Raw genomic sequence first — 21,857 nt, 5'->3', positions numbered from 1 at the left:
AGCTGAGCTATATTTTGAGACAAGATCTTCCTACCCAAAATATTACTTTAAAAAAGAACCACTATATTCACTGAAATTCCATGAAAATTAGTAAAGCAAGAATTATGACTATACCAATATTTGTATGAAATATATAAAGCCCTAAAACTCATATTTTGCTTGAGTACACATAGAAAAGATGTTCTAATTAAAAAAAAAAAAAAAAGGCTTACAGGCAAAACGTGCCATTAATACATACATCTAGAATACATGTGAAGTAAATGGAGAATTCGCTTGCTCCCCAGTGGCTATTAAGTACTTACCTGAGCACCCTCTGTGAACTATATCCTGAGCTGACAGAGTAAATCAAGTCCAAACAACGGGCATGTGCTATAATGGGCAAACACATGATTTAAGATAAGCAGCAGTACTTGAAAGTCATTTAGAACTATGAAAAACAACAACAGGGAGAATCTGTCTGAACCAGATGGTCAGGAAAGATCTCTTGGTGAGACAATTAGATTGAGCTGTAAAGAATGAGAGAAACCAGTCCTCAGGCACAGTAACAGAACATTTAGGCAGAAGGAACATTGATGCAAAAACCCTTGGAGTCAGGATGCACATGGTGCTTCATGGGCAAAGAAAGAAAACTGTTATGGCAGCACAGAGGACAAAGGCAGAAGAGAAACAAACAGAACGTGGGATGGCAAACAGTAGTTAAATGGGGACACGGGGCCATTATATTTAACGGGACGGTATTAATGGGGAGCTTTTTCTATGTGTGTGTGTGGTTTTTGGTTTTTGCTATAGAGCACAGGCTGGATCCTAACTCACTATCCTCCTCACTGGACTTCCAGAATGCTGGAGCATAGGCATGCACAACTTGTAAGCCCCTCGAGGTTCTTGAGTGACCAGGCCCTGCTCCTGAGGACCTCTAACAGCCAGGCTCCACCCTACAGAGGAAAAAGCCCAAGCTCAGGGCCTGAAGACCCACCAATCCCTGAGCTTGAAATCCTAACAATCCCTGGGCTCGCCCCAAGCTCAGGACTTGAAATCCTACCAATCCCCATCCTGGAAATCTACCCTGGAAAGCTCCATCTCCCAAGAAATGCTATATAAACCCTGTTTTCTGCTCAGTTCTCTGTAACTTCTGTTCCAAGCAGAGGCGGCCACCCTCCTAGGTTTTTCTCTCTCAATAAATCTGCATGTGACTTTGTGTCATTCCTGGCTCCCAACTGCCAGGATACCGTTCCCTTCAGAGCTGTAACATCTGCATTGGGGAAACCTTCCCCTCAGAGCTGTAACATTTCCAATAGGGAAGCCTTTTCCCTCAGAGCTGTAACATACAACCAAGCATGACTAACAATGGCTTTTAAGAACATAGTAAAAAGCCGGGCGGTGGTGGTGCACGCCTTTAATCCCAGCACTGGGAGGCAGAGCCAGGCGGATCTCTGTGAGTTTGAGGCCAACCTGGACTACAAAGTGAGTCCCAGGAAAGGCGCAAAGCTACACAGAGAAACCCTGTCTCGAAAAAAAACAAACAAACAAACAAACAAACAAAAAAAGAATATAGTAAATGATGGGATTTGCAATTTTTAAATATAATCCCATTCACCTTTACAAATGGATTAAAAGCAACAGAAACATAAATCTGACAGAATTCTATTGCTAAAGACTAAGTAGAAACCAACAGCAGGCTAGATCTAAAAATAAAGAAATACAGCATGTATTTGTTGACAGTTGGTGAAAATTGATATGAAGTTATGAAGGAAGGCTATAAAGGAAGGGAAGTATCAAAATGATTCCTAGGTTTCTTGCTTCAAGAGAGAAACATGTGGGCTAGTAAGATGGTTCACAGTTAAGAGCCATTGCTGATCTTTCAGAGGACCTGGATTCAGTTTCGAACACCCACATAATGGGCTCATGGCTCCCTGGAACTCCAGTTTCAGGTGATCCAATGCCCTCTTCTGCCATTGCTTGCATGTGGTACACACACACACCACACACACACATACACACACACACACACACACACACACACACACACACACACACACACGTGCGTAGGTAAGATACTCATAAACAAATAAATAAATCTTTAAAAAAAGAAAAAAAGAGAGGGGAATGAGGAGCTGAGACACAGCTCAGTTAGTATTAAAGTGCTTGTAACACTGGAGGCAGAGACAGGAAGATCCCCAGGGTTTGCTGAATGAATCAGTAAGTACTAGATTTAGTGAGAAATCCTGCCTCAAAAAATCCAGTGGAGAGCAATTAAGGAAGACACTCAACAATGACTTCTGGCTTCCACATGAGAACACACACACACACACACACACACACACACACACACACGCAAGGAAAATGATGACAGGGCTAGAGTAAAATCACACAAATGACACACATAGCTCTTACAAATATCTAGTGTCAACAACAGAAAGAAAAATCATTTTCACAAGCTTAATTTTACCTTTTCTTTTGATGGAAGCAGCACTAGTGGTGAGGGTAGTCAGGTTTTTATTTGTATGTTTGTTTATTTTTGAGACAGGATCTCTATATGTACCTATCCTGGCCTCAAAATCACAATCTTCCTGCCTCTGCAACCTGAGTTCTGGGACCAATGACAAGCACATGCCACCACCCTCAGCTCTAGATTTAGGGCAGATTTTAAAGATCATGCCACTAAGACCTGATGATATACCACAACATCAGGTACTTGAGTACCCATGACATTCCCCACCTCTCTGTCTCCTGGTGTTTACATCCATGTATAATACATGAGTATAAACAGAATTAATGACCAATAGGAAGCAAAGATGACAGGGTATCATTTCTGTGATTCATACTGTTGGAAAGACTCAGTCAAGCCTCTTCTTGTGGCTTCATGACATAGACATATACATGGGTGAGAACTGTGAAAACTGGGCATAGATAGACTTGAGGAGCTAAAGACAACCTCTGTGAACTGAAGGCATCATCTGGCACGGACTGGAGAGATGTCTGGGGTTTAGAGTGCTTGCTGCTTTTCTACAGGACCAAGTTCAGTTCCCAGCACCTATGTTGCAACTGCTGGTAACTCTACCTCAGGTGCATCCAGCACCCTCTACTGACCTCTAAAGGCACCTGCACACACACAGCGTTCACTTACAGAGACACATACACATGAATATTTAGAGAAATATCTAACAGGAAGATTTAGTATTATTATTTTCAAAGTGATTTAAGGAAGTGATTTTTAGTCATTTAGGGAAAACTTGCTTTATTCTAAAATACATGTATGGATTTACCAACATAGGAAACAGGAAATAAGTTTGCAAATTCTTTTACGAGGATAATATAAAATAAATGTAGTATAGGTTTCTTCTAATCTTCACACTTTTGGTTGTTTTATATTTTGGGTATAAGGCTAGTAAGATCAAGTGAGAAAAGGGATCCTTTGTATTAAGTAGCCTAGTCTTCATCTTACCATTCTTCACTTTACAGATAAAAAAACAATCTCAAAGACCTGCCCAAGTAGAGAAAAACTCCAATTAAAACAAGAAGACCTGGCTCACAGACATACATGCAGGCAAACACTCACAAACATAAAAATAAAAACAAATCTTTTTACAAGAGCAAGACCAAGAAGGGACAAGGCTGAGCTGAGGTGCACAGCCCAGAGATGCAGGCCCCATGTCTGGAGCAGTGAACATCTCAAGTTTTCAGTTTTAAAAAATACGCCCCCAAATTAAAGTATACTGCCAAGCCTGGAGAAGAAAAAGAACAGAAAGAGTGAAAAAGCTGAAGAGGCAGGGCCTGAATTACGTGTAATGATAGGAGGGCAGGGGGTTTCCAGAAGGCAAAGGAATTTATAGACGTCAGTCATACTTGGGAACCTGAAGAAAACTGAGAGTCCAGAGTTCACTGAAGCATTTCCTAATTTTCAAAACGCTGGCAAAGGACAGGATGATACAAAGGGAAATCTCTATGTGACAGTGACCCTGATGATAGCAAACCAAAGGAGAAAAGATGCTGTTGACAAACTAAGAGGCTTTGCCCCAGATCTTGATCCTCAATCAACACTTGGTGCCACAGAGAGCAATGGAGAATTGGTGTTTCTCATGAACTGGAAGGATTCCAAAGATGTGGAATATTATTTTAAGATGTGTTGCATTTGTTTATGCTGTGGAACATTTGTTTAATGATGCAAAGATGTGTTACATTCTTTTGTTTCATTTAACTCTGTGAAGCTGTGTTACTGTGCCTGTCAAAACACCTGGTTGTTCTAATAAAGAGCTGAACAGCCAATAGCAGGGCAGAAAAAAGATAGGCAGGGCTGGTAGGCAGAGAGAATAAAGGAGAAATCTGGGAAGCAAAGAGGAAGGAGCGAGAAAAGAAGGGGCCTGTCACCCAGCCACACAGCCAGACATGGAATAAAAAGGAAAGAAAAGATACAGAAACAGAGAAAGGTAAAATCCCAAAGGCAAAAGGTAGATGGGATAATTAAGTTAAGAAAAGCTGACTAGAAACAAGCCAAGCTAAGGCCGGGCATTCATAAGAAAGAATAAGCCTCCATGTGTGTGATTTATTTGAGAGCTGTGTGGCGGGATCCCAAGGAGCAAAAAGCCAAAAGAGTAAAGAGTAAAAACAACCAACAACACAAAGAGGCTGATTTGGTGCTGGAAAAATGAAGTGTCCTCAAGTTGTAATTGGTTTTCTTTAACCTTCATTTTTATGTTATGTATACAGGAGTTTTGCGGCATTTGTCTGTGTACCACATCCATGCAGTGTCCATAGAGGCCACAAGAGGGTGCCAGATACTCTAGAACTGAAGTCTCAGGTGGCTGTTAGCAGGATTAAGTGCTCTTAACAGCTCAACCATCTTTCCAGGCCCTCAACTTAATATTCTTTTATTATTATTATTATTATTATTACATTTATTTATTTGGGGCAAGGGCATGTACTTGCCAAGGCACAAAGATGAAGGTCAGAAAACAACCTTCAGGAGTCCGTTCTTTCTTCCATCCATGTTGGTCCTAGGTCATCAGGCCTGTGGGTCAAGAAGTGCCTTTAATCTGGCCTCTGATAGTCTGTATGTTCTCTATTTTTTTTTAAATTTTTTTTATTTTTATTTTGCGTTCTCTATTTTTTTGGTGAGACTTTCTATTCTTTCATTTGTTTTGTATATGTGCAGCTGCTCATTATCATTTTTAAGACAGCTGCTTTTAAATTCCTTGTCAGGTAATTCTAATGTGAGTGACCCCAATGTCACTGTCTCTTTAACTGCTCTTTTCTCATTCAAATTGAGATTGTATTGGCTGAGACTGTATATGGTATTGTAGATCATGCTGTGAGACTCTCTATCTTCTGTTATGGCAAGCCTTCTCTGACATCACTCCACTGGGATGGAGAAGGTCAGTAGAGGGTAGAAGTCCAAGTTCCCCACACGGTCTCTTCTGGCATTGTATGGTGGAAGCTTTATTTCTCCGTGGTGGAGCTGAAAGTCTTGTCTCCCTCTTTGGTGTCTCTGGTACTAACCCTAATAGCTGGGGTATCACTATATCCTGGCACAAATAGACATCTAGGCTCTCCACGGAGACTTTACTGGCACAAGTGAGGCTAGGGCTAGATTTTTGTGGTATCTGGCTGGCACAGAGACATTACTATTAAAATTTTGTCTTTCGCCAGGCGGTGGTGGCGCACGCCTTTAATCCCAGCACTCGGGAGGCAGAGCCAGGTGGATCTCTGTGAGTTCGAGGCCAGCCTGGGCTACCGAGTGAGTTCCAGGAGAGACGCAAAGCTACACAGAGAAACCCTGTCTCGAAAAACAAAAAAAAAAAAAAAAAAAAAAAAAAAGAAAGAAATTTGTCTTTCTAAATCTTTGGACTAAAGAGACAGCACAAGCTTTTCTGGAAGACCTTGCTTTAAATGTTTTATTCTTTTGAGATGCTAGCTATATAACCGCAGGCCTTGTATGTACAAGGCAAGAGCCCTCCCACTGGGCTATATCCCACGTGGTTTCCTTAGGGCTTTTCCCCCTGTATCTATCATTATTTCCAAACTGCCAGTGTCCTCCACAGTAAGCGTAAGATACACAGGTAAAAAGAAAAGCCTTAGGACTCACTGCCATGTCGTTCATTGTGCTCAGGAGTACATAGCCTTTTTTTTTTTTTTTTGCTACTGTTTAGTTTCTCTTGTTGGTTTTACATACAGTGTTCAAGATTTGTAACTATAGTTATCAATTTAAAAAATGTCTAAGGCCAGAAAGATGGCTCAGAGGGTAAAAAAAAGCACTTTGCTGCCAAGTCTGATGACCTGGGTGTGGCCCTGAGAGTCTGAGCTCCAGGGTGAAGGCAGAGAATGGCACCTCAAGTCATTTTCTGACCCCACACAAGTGCTATGGAACATGAGTTCTCACACACATACCCACAAAATTAATACATACATGTAAAAAAGGATATTTAAATTCTTTCTGTATGATTTAAAAGATTCCTATTTTAATATTCCTTTTCCAAAGCAATATCTATTGTGTTTATAGATGTGTCTCCTTCGACATTTGTCTTCAATTCTGAAATTATTTTTAGAGTTGTTAACTTTGATCATTTCATTTCTGAGTTTGTCTAGTGATGTGTGTCATGCCGCACATCACTTTCTTATCATTTAACTTGTTTTGGAATGTTAAAGTTTTCATCAATTTTATAAGGTTTGATTTCACTGTCCTAAATTACTTTGTGTGTTTTAATGACTATATCTGGGGTGGTTCAAAACTGTATGTGGTGGTTTGATTGAAAATGGCCCCAACAGGTTCATGAATTTGAACACTTGGTCCTTAATTGATTGAAATGTTTTAGGAAGGATTGGGAAGTGTGGCCTCGTTGGAGGAGTTGTGTCACTGGGAGTGGGCTTTGAGGGTTTGGTTTTTTTTTTTTTTTTTTTTTTTTTTTGAGGGGGGAGTTTCAAGACAGGGTTTCTCTGTGTAGTTTTGGTGCCTGTCCTGGATTCTCGCTCTGTAGCCCAGACTGGCCTCGAACTCACAGAGATTCGCCTGCCTCTGCCTCCTGAGTGCTGGGATTAAAGCATGCACCACCACAGCCCGGTGGGCACTAATAGAAAATACATAGAAAAATTTCCAGGCTATAAAATCTGCATGGGGCAGTATTTATAAATCTCTTCTTGAAGTCTATTCTCCATAGCTAACTCTAATATGATAATGTATATTCTACCTTCAAATAAACACAAACAGACTTCAAACCCTGGAAATTATTACACAAAGGCGGTTTATACTCATAAACTGTAAACTGAAATCATCTGACATATGAAAATTATTAATATTAAAATATTAAGTAACCTCTATTTATATAACCACTATATACCTAAAGCAAAAAAACAGAGAAAGTATCTTTAAAGATAAATTACTCTTATTATGACATGAATTCTTTAGAGCTCTCAATTTTAAAGCATCAACTGTGGTGGTCTGAATGAAAATGGTCCCACAGGCTCAGAAGGAGTGGCACTACTGGGAAGTGTGGCCTTGTTGGAGTAGGTGTGGCCTTGTTGGAGGAAGTGTGAGACTGGGGGTGGCTTGGAGGTCTCGGATGCTCAAGCCGTTCCTGGTGTTGCATTTTCTTCCTACTGCCTGTGGATCCAGATGTAGAATTCTCAGCTACCTCTCCAGCACCATGTCTGCCTGCATTTAGTCACGCTTCCTGCCATGATGATAACGGACTAGACCTCTGAAACTACAAGCCAGCTCCAATTGTAAATGTTTTTTAACATTTTTCCTTTTTAAGAATTTATATATAATATAAAAGTTTAGAAGACTACTAGTGGAGTTTAAACAGAGATTTTCCTTAGTAATTACTTATAATTTCTTGTCTTTTTTATTATTTTTATGGCATAGTTTTCAGAGTGGAAACCTAAGCTTCTTGAAAGTGCTTAAAGCATTCATAGAACTGGTGAGATGGCTCAGAGGGTGAAGCGTTACAAGTCTGGCAACCTGCCCTAAAGCCCCCAAACTCATGTAAAGATGAAGGAGAAAATCAGCTCCACCAAGTTGTCTTTTGGTCGCCATGTGCACACCATGACACACCACTTTCACTACCACCCCCATCATATATACACACAGTAATAATAAATAAAAAGTGTAAATTATAAAGTCACTTACGCTAAAACCATGCTGTAATCCGAGTGGTTGAACATATATCCGCCAACAACCCACATTATATTCCCATTGACCACAGCTTTATGAGAGGCTCTGGGGAGCTTTAAATCAGAATAGTCTTCTCGAATCCAGAAAGACTGGTTAGCTGGCACAGGAATTGAACATCCAGGACCTAATTAAAACAAACAAACAAAAGGAACAAAAAAAAAAAAAAAAAAAAAAAAGGTTTCACAAAAGGCAGCCTGAAAGTTTATAGTATTCTAAGTTCTAATCTAAATGCAAAGAGTAAAATTAAAGAATAGCTTTTAAGTATCACACATCTTTAACTTTTGGGGCTTTAAATTTTTTACATGTATAGGTGTTTTACCTGCATGTATGTCTATGTACCACTTGCCTGACAGGTGTCCACTGAGGCAAGAAAAAGGCATTGGATCCCTGGGAACTAGAGTTACAGATGTTGTGAACTATTATGCGGGTGCTGGGAATCAAACCTGGGTCCTCTGAAGAGCAGCCAGTGCTCTTAACCAATAAGCCATCTCTTCAGCACCTAACTGGTGGTTTTTTGTTTGTTTGGTTGTTTCTGTTTTTTTCAAGACAGGGTTCTCTGTGTAACTGTCCTAGTTGTCCTGGAACTCACTCTGTAGCCCAGGCTGGCCTCGAACTCACAGAGATCTGCCTGCCTCTGCCCCCCAACTGCTGGGATTAAAGGCATGTACCACCACTACCCAGCAGGTGTTTTCAATTTACTCAAGATGCTGACCAAAAACAATTACTCCCTAATAAAATTTAATATCACACACTTTCTGATGACTTGGCAATATTCAGGTTAAAACTTTTGGTACAAATCTTGCTTAAGCAGCTCTTAGGGGAAAGGGCAGACCAAGGGGTTATCAATTCAATTGGAGAAGACTTTATGGTTAAAATATAATGACAGAGCCAAATCTATCTTCTGGTAAATTCAGGAGCTGAATTGATGAAAGAGACTAGCTCTTGCCTATCTCTCAGCCTGGTTCTCTGCCCCTCTAACATGAGACCATGTTCCCTAATTTTCATGAATGAGTTGCAAAGGACATGTCAAACCTTTCCATAATTCTAAGGATATCAACAACAACCACATGAGTATAAAATTTAAAGAATCTGGATAAAGGGAGATGAACGCTTATGTGCCATCTGATACATGATAAACATTAAATATACAGCTGCTAAAATAGGCTCCCTTACAGTTCACTAAACTAGAACTTTCTGTTACTGGAAGGACAGTGAAAAGGCAGCTCCTACCCTGCCAGTTGGGGTAGCAGGAGCACCCTCTGACGTCACTTGCATTACAGATGCCTCGGTGAGGAAAGCCACAGTTGTCTGTACAATGAGGAATGTCACACGATTCCCCTTTCCAGTTTTCAGAACATTGACACTCAACAGTATTGCTGCTGTTACTGCTCTTACACTCTCCTCGGCCTGAGCAATTATTCGGACACATGTCAAAACTACAAAGACAGGAGAAAACTAAGTCAATAAGAGGGACACTTCAATTGTACTCAGAACCTCCTCCTACACAGTTTAAGGGTCTGACTGTCTTCAGTTCATTCACAAGTGTAACTACAGGACTTACCAGTTAGCCCGTGTGTGCTCACTGAGCTCTGTGTTGTGCTCACTGAGCTCTGTGTAGCGAGAGCCCAAGGTTCAAGTAATGAAATCAAATCAACCCTGCTGGATTCGCATACAAAGGAGGTAAGAATAAATAACTCAGAAAGTTAGAGAAATTACAAAACAAGAAAGATTTGTGCATAATCACTCAGACTTGGCTCTAGGTTGTGAACCAGGATCCTACTCTTCCTGGTAGCTCATTAGTAATGAGTTCTACAAAAGTGCCAAGTTCATGCTAGGAAATGGCGGAAGGAAAGGGATCCAATAAACTGCCAATATATTCATGGTACACAGTCTCTGTAAAGTCTCTGAGAATTCATAGAATTTAAGATTAGTGTCCAGTGATATAGTTAAAGATCTTTAGTAACTTTAATCAACTCATTTCAGATGGAGAAGAGCAGTTAACTTCATGATGAGTTTAACTGTGTCTCATAACATGACTTAAGATAAAAGTATTGATACACTGAGATGACACAATTCAGACTTTTTAAAGAACTGCATTAGTGCTCTGTCATAACAGTTTAAAAATAAAGATTTCTCCTACTACTGATTATTACTGAGACACTACTAGTCTTTGTTAAATTCACGTAGCAAAACCCCTGACATTTTCTTCCAGCAGTAGGAAGAATGCCCCTCTCTTCCAGGAGATTGCTCAGAGACAAGATCTTGAAACTATGGTCCCAACCACTGGGGCTGACATTTGTTTAATCTTTTAGCTCCTCTTTCCTTAATTATACAACGAGAAGAAAAACACTGCCTACCTCTCACTGAATACTTAAAAGAATTTTAAATAAGAAAGTCCGTATTAATATTTAGCAAGGTGCCTGACTTGCTGTAAGCCCGCCAATGTACTAGCATGATTAAAAGCCTTTGAATACTATTGTAAGTATTAAATCTAAAACTCTTACTTGTAAGTGATATTAAATCCAGTCAGATTATAAGCAGCATCGCTGAAAAAATGCAGCAGTGCATAACCTGAAGTGACAGTCACCTCCGGGGCTGTCTCATTGCCGTCTCCTTCAGGAACGATGAGGCCACTGAAATGCAAACATAGACCAAATCACAGCCATTTCAACAGAATTTTCTCTGCAGTTTTCAGTCCGTCTAGTCAGCTGTGGATCTGCTGAGGACCAGCCCTGAGTCTGCTACACTTCTTTATTCTGCTGTTGCTGTCTGTCTGATCTTGCTGCTCCTGCTGCTCCAGAGTCAAATGTACCTCTAGCTGGCCTCAAACTCACAAACCCACCTGCCTCTACCTCGAGTGCTGGGATTACAGGCGTGCACTACCATGCCCAGCTCCTAAAATGATTCGAAACCAATGACTTTGGTTTTTTGTTGTTGTTGAAATAAAACTTTTTATGATACTCTCAAGTCTCTACAATCACATAAATAACAAATTATGAATTGATAATTGCCAAATATGTACTGTTGAAAGAGAAAATATTTTATATATTTTATTTATTTAGTAATATGTATCATGTTATGTCTTAATAAGTATATTTTATAAATAAATGTTTTATATAAAATACAAATAGAAAAGTGAACTGAATCTATAATCCTTATACTATTAACTTTCAGATGCATTTTCTTTGCTCAATTGGTAACATATATTTTATGTTCCACTTTATAAATAATAAACAACAAGCATTTCTGTCTCTGAAGGCTCCAAAAGCTCTCCCTAGAATCTCAATAAGAGCCCAGTAAATAATATTCAAAGTATTGGGTAGCAGTAAATTCACGTGAAGTAAAGAATTACCGAATAAGTGACTACCATTTTTAAGATATTTGGCCCATAATGCTATACCAACTTGTTTTCCAAAAGATATATGCTAACTTGAAGGCTGGGAATGGTGGCACACACCTTCAATCCCAGTACTCAGGAGGCAGACACAGAGATCTCTGTGAGTTTGAGACTAGCATGATCTACATAGTGAGTTCCATGGAAATATGTATATGTGTATGATAACTTGAAATCTCAATACAGAATGAAAGTGTCCATCCCCACCTCACATTACCAAGAGCAAGGAAGATATTGGTCTTGCTAGTTTAATAAATGATGTACTCGCAAGGTTAATCAATTTTCATGTTTAATTGCTCCTACCTTTTTTGCTCCAGTATCAATTTACTACAACCACTGCCACCAACCATATTCAGTCAATACCAAAGGCCATGTAATTTGCCCCACACATACAACTCTACCCAATGAATAAACAACTTATCCCCTATTACTCTCTCCCTTTCACACACTCAATCCCTAGTCCCCTCACTTTTCTGAAGGTTACACCAGGTAAATTCCTACTTCAGGGCTATAACCATCTTAAAAGCTCATTGACTGACCTAGTAATTCTCTTTGTGAAAGAAATACTTCCTTATATACACAGAAAAACAACAAATCTTACTACAGCACTATTCAGATGACAACAGGTTAAAAGTCACCTAATTGCTCATTCCTAGGAGTTGATTAAATGAGTCAAAACAAATCTGTAGGGCTGCAGGACTCACAAGGAGTTCGTGAGGACAAACAGGTAGGGCAGGGAAGCACACGGCAAACTGGCCTAGTGTACCTGTCTAGCTATGAGAACCTGGGCGAATGCACATAAAGTGACCAGAAGAGCACATGATCAGGGAATGAAAATGAGAAGAGGATGGCTTTTTCATTTAATTTGTATGTGAACACATGTGTGTATGCATGTTAGCTGTACCTGTGGGGGGGGTACATAGGTGAGTATGCATGTAGAGGCCAGATGTCGCTGTCAGGTGTCTTCAATCACTCCCTACCTTTTCTTTTGGAGACAGAGTTTCACTATGTAGTACTAGCTGGCCTGAATTCTCAAGAGAGCCACCTGCCCTGCCTCTTGAGTGCTGGAATTACATGCATGTGCCACGACATGGCCCACCTCATTTTTTGAGGTAGATCTAACTGAGCTCACTGATTGGCTAGACTGGCTGGCCAGCAAGCCCCAGGCATTCTCGTGTCTCTGCCTCCTCAACACTGCAATCAGCAGGCTCACAAACCACACCTGGCTTTTATGTGCGCACTGGAGATTTAAAGCCAGATCTTCAGGTTTGTGTGATAAGCACTATAACAACCAAGCCACCTCTCCAGTCCTCGTTAAAATTTATCTGAAGATAAAACATAGGAACACTAAGATTCTGACAGTACACAAGGGATTACAGAACACAGACACGTTTTCTACTGCGTATCAATTAATAAACACTAAGTGCTTGGGTTGGAAAGAAGGCTCAGTGGTTAGGAGCACTTGCAGAACACCTGGGTTCAGTTCCCAGCATCTACTGCTTGTAACTCCAGTTCTAGGGAATTTGCCCTCTTCTTGGCCTCTGCAGGCACCAGGCAAGAATGTGGTGCACTTACATGCATACATGCAGACAAAACATTTGTAAATTAAAATAAAAACAATCTTTTATAAAATACTAAATACTTAACACACTTGAGGCATTGTTCTAGGTACCAGGAATTCAACAAGTGAACAAGACAATGTCTTTGTCCTCATGGAATTCAGAGAAACAAGCCTATTACAGAGTACCACACAAGGGTGCATGTATTCACAATACTACTCAGAGGTAACTCAACAAAGGCAACAGCAGAGGAAATGAACAGACAGTGCTGCTTTAGAAAGAGAGAGGGGGCTGGAAAGAGGTGAGGTGACTTTTGATCAGACATTTAGAGGACACTAGTAGCCATTTTGGTGGTTTAAATAAGAAATGTCACCCAGTGTCAGGCATGTGAACACTTGGTCCCTGGTTTGGAGGTGAGGCCCGTCACGTGGGGCATGCTTTTAGAGTAAAACGCGTCACATATTCCAGTGAGCACTCTGCTCTGTGCTTATGATACCGTGGTGAGCTCTCAGCACTCCGCTCCAGTGGCCCTGCTTGCTGCTTGCTTCCATGCCTCCCTGCCAGAAAGGACTTTTCCTCTGGAGCCATAGCTCAAATAAACTCTTCTAGAAGTCGGCTTGGCCATGGTGTTTTATCACAGCAACAGGAAGCAAACCGATACAGCCTTTCCTTGTGCTTTCACTGGCTTCATGAACGGAAGGTGAGTATTCCTTATTCAGAAGTGTTAGACCAGACAGGTTTCAAATTTCAGAGTTTTCATGTTTGGGAATATGTGTATAGTATATACACAGAATAAAATATCTCCAGGATATTTCTATGCCTAAACAGAAAATTTTACATTTCATATGCCTCATACACATAGCCTAAAAGTAATTTATGCAATATCTTTAATAATTTTGCTTAAGAAATAAGGTCTCATGGTGTGACATCTTCCATTTGTGGCATCATGTAAACACTCAAAAAGTTATGGATATGGGGAGTTTCAGATTTTTAGATTGTGACACTCCATTTGCAGCAGACTCCCTTGAAATAATGAAGGGCTGTGTATTTATAAGGTTGGTGGGATGACTCAGTGGATAAAGCAGTTGTCTTATAAAGCCTGATGAACTGCTTTTGATTCCTGGAACCCACATAAAAGGAGAGGCTAGGTTAAGAGGCTATCCTGAACATTATCCTAAACACACACACACACACACACACACACACACACACACACACACACACAAATCTCATAATGTTTTAAGTAAGTTTATGATTCTGTGTTGTGTCCCAGTTATATAAGGTCCACAGGTCACAGGGTGGACATTTAAGAACACCAATGTTTAGAACTTTTTTTTTTAGTGTGCTGTATATACTTGTTAGTGCAGATACCCATGCACTTATGTGGACATATGTGTAGAGGTCAGAGATAGATGTTGAGTGTCTGTCTTCTATCACTATCCACCTTACTTTTTTATTATTATTTTATGTGTAGTGGTGTTTTGCCTGCATGAATGTGTGTGCTTAATGCCTGCAGAGGCCAGAAGAGAACACTGGATCCGCGGAACTGGAATTACAGGTGGTTGTGAACCATCATGTGAGTGCTGGGACTCAATTGTAGAGCCTCTGGAAGGGCAGTCAGTGCTCTTAACCATGGAGCCATCTCCCCAGCTCCGTTTTGTTTTTGTTTTTGTTTTTTGAGACAGGATGTCTCAAATCTGAAGTTCATTAACTCAGGTAGACTAGCCAGCCAATGAACTTCAGGATTCTACCTGTTCATCTATCTCCTCCAAGTACTGAGGATACAGGCAGGTACTAGCGGGTTCATGAGTCTTCATGCTTTTTCAAGTGAGCCATCTCTCTGGCCCTAGAACCATTTTTGAAAAATCACAGAACTAAAAGTATTTTCCTCATAAACCTGAAACTCAGCATAACTGTCCCAAGCTAACATGGAATTTCTGAACACATCTGAGGCACAACCTGACTTCACAACTGTACTGTGTAAATTTGCTAGTGCATTAGTCAGACTTATCACTACGATAAAACACCCAATACAAACAACTTAAGGACCCACAGACTTGGAAGCACATGCCTATAATCCTAGCACTTGGGAGGTAGATTCAAGGTAATCACTGGCTTCATTGAGTTTAGGTCCAGCCTAGGCTACATGAGATCCTGCCTCAAAAAATAAACAACAACCAAACTTAAGAGAAAACAATTTATTTTGGTTTCAGAAATTTCAGCCCATCATCACAGGGAGGGTATAGTAGGGAAGTTCCTCAACTCACTGCAGTCAGCAAGCATGTGGGCAAATCTACTTATTTTCTCCCATCTCCTCTTTAATTCATCCCGGCCCCCAATCTATGAAAACCCAGCCCATATTCAGAATGGGTCCCTGTGGTGGTTTGAATGAGATGTCACCCATAATAAGTCTCAGGCATTTGCATACTTGGCCTCCACTTGGTGGCTATTTGGGAAGGATTAGGAGGTGTGGCCTTGCTGCAGGAGTGTCACTGGGATCGGTGTGAGGTTTCAAAGCCTCCTGTCATCTCCAGTATGCCCGCTCTGCCTCTTACTTGCAGTTCAAGACATGAGCCCTTAGCTACTGCCCCAGCCATCTACCACCCAATGAGTCTGGCATGATGGTGCAAGCCTGTACTCCCAGCACTTGGGAGGTGGAGAGAGGAGGACTGGAAGTTCAAGGCTAACCTCGGCTACATTGTAGCACACACAGAAAATGACCCAGTACATAAAAACCAAGTGAAGAGAGGATGCGAGGGACAGAACTAATATTTACTCCACGAGATAAATGTTACAGAATGATAAAAGTATAGAGTCAATCCTGGAGACACATTTAAATTCAGACATCAGATAATGGCTGAGCTTACCTAAAGGCAGCAATCAGTGGTGCGTAAATTGAATCCCCATCATAAACATATAAATGGTCCCAGCTACATTCTGTAGCAAAATGATTGAAACGAAGTCTCATTATTCTATTTGGCCTAGAAAAATAATTAAGTAATTTATAATAATCATAGCATTAAATACTAAAGACAGACTTTTAAAGAATTTAAGGAGAAAATATACTATATAAACATATGCAAATATAAACAGCATTCCTGCATCTGTTGGAGATCTATTTATAATACATCATTTTATAACACATATTTTCTAAATTTACCTGTGTCTCTGCCTTTTCATGGCACTGTACCAAAAAGCCCTATCTTAAGGAAACTATTTGTCGACTCTGACTTAGACTGAATCTAAAGAAAACTAAGATGTCCTGCAGAAAGTCACAGTAATGGGCAGACCGGTTCCAGTCCTGGTCGCCTCATCACTTCACATGACACTCTGAGAGTTTCAACAACTGTATTGGCAATGCTCTCCCCTCCTTTCCACACCCCCACTCTCCACAACTGCTAACTTTCAATGATTACCTCAAACCCTCCAGCCCACCTTTGTATTTTACTATGCTCAGCATCTAGCCAAAAATCCCTGAAATTTTCCAAAATAGATAAACCTATCAATTTTTCTCTCCAATATTTAATTCTCTCCTCTCATCTGGAACTGTCTCATATTTAAGGTTGCTTACATTGCTTATTTAAAAATAAAATAACGCTCTTTTCCGCACTCTCTGTGTTCTCTTTTCCGCACTCTCTCCTTCCATACCACCACCCCACCACCCCCACCCCCACCCCCACCCCACCACCCCCACCCCACCACCCCCACCCCACTACCCCCACCCCACTACCCCCACCCCCATGCAGTCCTCTCTCTCTCTCCCTCTCTCTGTCTCTCTCTCCCTCCCTCTCTCTCTCAATAAAGCTCTAGAAAGGTAAAAAAATAAAAATAAAAATAAATAAATAAATAAATAAATAAATAAATAAATAATAAAATAACAACAAAAAAAGATGTCTTGTGGCCAGATTATCATAGAGTTGTGAAATCTTAAACAATGCTATTTTTAAAATTTCTTTAAATATAAGGAATTTTTTCTCAATAAAAATTATATTTAGGACCAGGATGCAGCTCAGTTGGCAGAATGCTTTCCTGGAATGCATACAGTTCTGGGTTTGATGCCAGTACCACATAAGAAACAGGGTGTGGTGGCACCTGCCTATAATCCCAGCACTCAGAGTCAGAGGACATCGCCAGTGCAAGGCCAGCCTGGTCTACACAGTGACAGCCATGCCAGGCAGTGCTTACCAGTGTGAGGCCGTCTCACTGAAAACCAAACAAGGCATGTCTGCTAATATGTAGTAGGTTATAACTGTTGCTTTTAAATGAATTAAGAAACAGTATTTCTTGGTTTGAGTATCTAAAATGGTAAGAAGTTCAGAGACACAACAAATAAACAAGTTACTTGGAATCTTCGAAGTTTTGTCCAGAGACTACAAAACGCTTTGGCAATGCTGCCTTAAATGACAGGTACAAAGCAGGAAAGAGGAGAGGAGACAGACAGCTGCAAGGACAAGACGCCAGGGGATCAGCAACAGCAGTTATCTGATGGCGGATTTACCATTTGCCCATAATAAAAAGCAATACTCAGAAAAAAATGACACATTGGCATTACTGTATAAAGATTTAAACAAACGTTAAAAAGATTCGAACTGATTTTAAGCTATTAGAATTAAAATATGTAAACTTCTGGTATATATAATTCATTTGTAACATTAAGTCAACTTGGAACTCTAAAAATATATATAAATTAAGGGATCATTTAATAGTAAAGCACTTGCTTAGTGAGGTCTTAGGTTCAATCCCTGGCACCCAAAAAAGGAAGTTTTCTTTTAATTTTTTATTTTATTATTTGTGTGTATGTGCATGCACATATACAAGTGTGGAGGTCAGAGGACAACTTTCAGCAGTCAGCCTTCCACTGTGGGATCCAGGGATTAAACTCCTATCACCAGATTTGCTCACAAGCACTTTACCCCCTGAGCCATCTCTTTCGCCCCTAAAAAGTAAATTTTAAAAAGCAAAGCCACTTGCCAAATGGAAAGCTATTAAGGAAAGATATTTTAGAAGCAATGTATGGGGGTTCTACAAACCCAGCACTTGGAGACTGAGGCAGCAACATCAAAATTCAAGGTCAGCCTGAGTTACACAGTAACCTGAGGCCTTGTCTCAAGGAACAACAGTAACACATGATTCAGTACTTTATGCTACAGTGAGCTCTTATAATAAATAAAGTCAGCCATTATTACTTACTGTCCTTCAATGAGCCATGTGCACTTCGTTTTATATTTATAATTCCCAGGTCCATCTGTTACAAATCCAGAAGATCCAGTTAGTCTGTAATTTAAATAAAGAAAAAATGTCAGTCAAAATTTCATACAGTATTATCTTTCTTGGTTATAAATACAAAATAAATTAAGTAGATTGATACAATATGTATACTACAACTAGGAGAAAATGACTGGACAGCTGCATTCAAACTGGATGAAATAAGTATCTGCCACACATATAAAAGGATACAAACATTCAAAGTAATAGAAGTAAACACTAATTGAATACCTAAATCATACTATTTATGAAAGGGAAGTTATACTTCATACCATAAAAATGGCCACAAAATCCAGGAGTGGTCAGTGGCTCAATCCTGCAATCTGGAAACTTAGAAGGCTATGGCAAGAGGACAACTAGCCTGAACTACCTAGACAGTTCCAGGCCAGCCTACACTGCATATAGGTTGAGACTATGTCTCAAAACCAAATAAATAATTTAAAAGTCATAAATACTTTGTTAAGTTTTTAGACTCTTGGTTGAAAAGCTACAACTACATAACCACAGGTCCAAGGTTACAGTACAGGCAAAACAATAACACAGAAGACCCCTCGAGACCCACTGCTTCTGACGTAACTGGCCACCTACCACCTTGCCATAGCAGTATGCACCAACTTGATAGAGTTCCTGGATTTTCATACTTTTAGAACTTGCTCATGTCAGGCATATCTAGTATCTCATTAATGTTTTGACTCCACTAATTCTAATGCCTGGGTATCTTCTCATGTTTTTATCACTTACATTTTCTCCTTTGTAAATTAATGAAAATTCTACACAAAGAGACTAGAGCAGTGGTTAAGAACACTGATTGCTCTTCTAGAGGACCTGGTTCCATTCTTAGCACCCACATGGCAGCTCACAATCTGTAACTCCTGTTCCAGAAGAATCTGACATCCTCTTCTGACTTCCACAGGCACCAGACACATACATGGTACAAACATATACATGCAAGCAAAACATCCATATACATAAAACAAAATAAAATGAAATTCTACTGTATCCAAAGCCCAATTTGCTAGCTTTCTTCCCCCAGGTTAAGGTTTAACAGCTCTTTTATAGAATAAATACCTTCCCATGTGTCTGTTTCCTATAAAATATATATTCTCAGTTTGCTTTTTTCTGTTTTGTGTCAAGTATCTCTGGCTACACAGAAAATAGTATGCAATAAATGTGCCACTTCTTTCCTCACTTCCTGCTCCTCTTGCGCCAGCTGTTAGGCTTCTCAAATGCACACTCTCATTTGATGTGCCCCCTTACTTTGGAAGTCAGCTGCCAACATTGCAGACACACAATGTTAGCAGACCATCCACAGTCTTTCATTTACTTACCTCAACATCTAAGAGATCTATCAGAGATCCAGTCTCTCTTGTTTGGGGAATTTGTTTTTGAGAAAAGGTATTGTGTGGTCCAGGTTGGCCTCAAACTTGCTAAGTGGCAAAGAGTAGCCTTGAACTCTAGCTTCTACTCTACTAATGCTGAGATTACAGGTCTGTGGCACCCTGCCTAACAGCCTCTCCATTTCTTAACCTCACAATTGGCCATCTTTTCCTTGGCCCTACTTTAACCCCCCATTCCTCTGGTCCCTACTATTGTTACTACAAGGACTACCAACAAAATTTAAATTCTAAGTTTCCTGCCCTGAACACTGTCTCTATCTCCCCCCGTCTAGTTCCTCCTCTCCAGAGGTAAGTCTTCCTCCTACAGAGACTACCAATCAATCTACTGAACCACCACTTCTTCACTAATCAACAGCCACACATTTCTAGCCCACTAGATAGACCATGATAAAAACCTGATCTCCCAATTCCCTCAACTTTCTTTCCTTTCTCTTCTACTGCACTCGTATGATACAGGTATCTACGTACCCTGTCAACATCTACTACACCCCAAATATGTTAGTCTAAACAACCTCGTTTCCTTGTGTTCTTTGCCAATGAATTTGGAGGGCGGGGGTTGGCTTTTCAAGATAGGATTTCTCTGTGTTATCCTGGCTCTCCTGGAACTATCTCTGTAGACCAGGCTGGCCTCAAACTTAAGAGATTTGCCTGCCTCTGCCCCCCCAAATGCTGGGATCAAAGGCATGAGCTGCTACCATCATCTGGTTCCTTGCCAATAATTAACTAGAAATACACACTCACTTAAGGTTAAGTTTTAATACACCTAGCAAAAAAACATCTAAAAAGTAATGGCTGAACTAAGATATGAAATCAAAAAATGCACACCCCAAAACAGGTAAGCAATCTCATAATTATCAGGGACCTGATGTTCTGTAACCTTCTGTCATCCCCAACACTTGGCTTCTACCTAAAAATTCAAGATGATTCCTCAGTCTCCTACTCTACCCAGCACAAAGAAGAAAACAAAGGGCACACCCTCCTCTCCTAAGTCTAAAATGAAAATTCTGCATACATCCATTAGCCAAAAGTTACAAGCATATATCTACATGTAGAGGAGGGCAGAGAAATTTAGCCACTTATCCAAGATATGATAGCAGATGTCCCCAAACCCAGGATTCTCTTTCCTAGAAAAGTTGACAATGGCTATAAAGGAGAATTACTAATCTTTGTCGTAGCATGAAATCCAATGCTAAGATGTGAGACAAGTCTAGTAGATGACAGCTAGGCAATGTTTTCTCATTCTTAAGAAAGACAGGAAGACATGCTAACTAAATTCCCTGCTCAAGGAAGGACTTGCTGCCAGCTACAGCAGTGAACACCGTCATTAACTTGTCTTTCACGGACTGCACTACCACAGGTCCTGCCTTACCACAGGTCCTGCCTTTCCCAGGACAGCCCACATTTTTGAAGGTTTAAAGGTCCAAGCATTTCAATCCAACATGGGACATCTGATAGGCAATCCTTGTTCAAGGTGGTCCCTGGTCAGTGAGCCTCTGGTACCCATCTATCTTTGCAGCCCCTCTCCGCACTGGTTCCAGATGTGCAGCATCACACCCAGCTGTGCTTACACAACAAGCACTTTACTGATGGACCATCTCCTGAGCCACCTCCCCAGGACTAGTTTTTGGGAAGCATTTGCTAAGCCAAGAGTTTGTGGCCTAGGTTTGTTGTAACATCATGAGAGGAAGGTGTTATAAGAAACAAGCAGAATTGGGTAAAGGAGGCAGCTGAGCTTTGGCAGAGGGGAAGCTCTTGAGCAAGGACTGCCTGTCAGAGGTGTCCCATGTTGGAACACTAGAGCCAATCCCAGAACCTTAAGGACAGAGGTTCTGCAGTTCAGATGTCTAAGTCAGCAGATGGCGCTCTCAATTTCAGAAGAAAAATTAAATTCACCTTTTATAGGTGAAGGCAGAGCTTCCATATTCTCACCAACATGTCCAGGAATAATGACTAACCTACCACCCATGTCCAGGTCTCTCTTGGGGATACCACTGGGGCCTTTCTCAGGGTCAGAGGGTTGGTCTGGGCTCTGTCTCCTCTCTCGCATTTTCAAACGGCTTTATAGAAGGAATTTGGAG

General features: G+C 40.5%; 1 protein-coding gene across 2 annotated transcripts in view; it reads right to left on the bottom strand.

The window, feature by feature from the left end:
* Atrn (attractin) overlaps positions 1–21,857 on the bottom strand; it is a 149,644-nt gene that overhangs the window by 105,562 nt on the left and 22,225 nt on the right. For both annotated transcript variants that reach the window (XM_059261444.1, XM_059261445.1), the window contains exons 2-6: positions 18,308–18,391; positions 15,985–16,098; positions 10,669–10,797; positions 9,395–9,600; positions 8,120–8,288 (exon numbers count right to left, since the gene is read on the bottom strand). In XM_059261444.1, coding sequence (XP_059117427.1) covers positions 8,120–8,288; positions 9,395–9,600; positions 10,669–10,797; positions 15,985–16,098; positions 18,308–18,391 — 702 coding nt within the window. The remainder of the gene's footprint in view (positions 1–8,119; positions 8,289–9,394; positions 9,601–10,668; positions 10,798–15,984; positions 16,099–18,307; positions 18,392–21,857) is intronic.

This window comes from Peromyscus eremicus, chromosome 4, assembly GCF_949786415.1.
Source record: "Peromyscus eremicus chromosome 4, PerEre_H2_v1, whole genome shotgun sequence".
Taxonomy (NCBI): Eukaryota; Metazoa; Chordata; class Mammalia; order Rodentia; family Cricetidae; genus Peromyscus; species Peromyscus eremicus.
Note: the sequence above shows the minus strand (reverse complement) of the source record. Positions and strands in the feature narration are given on the sequence as shown.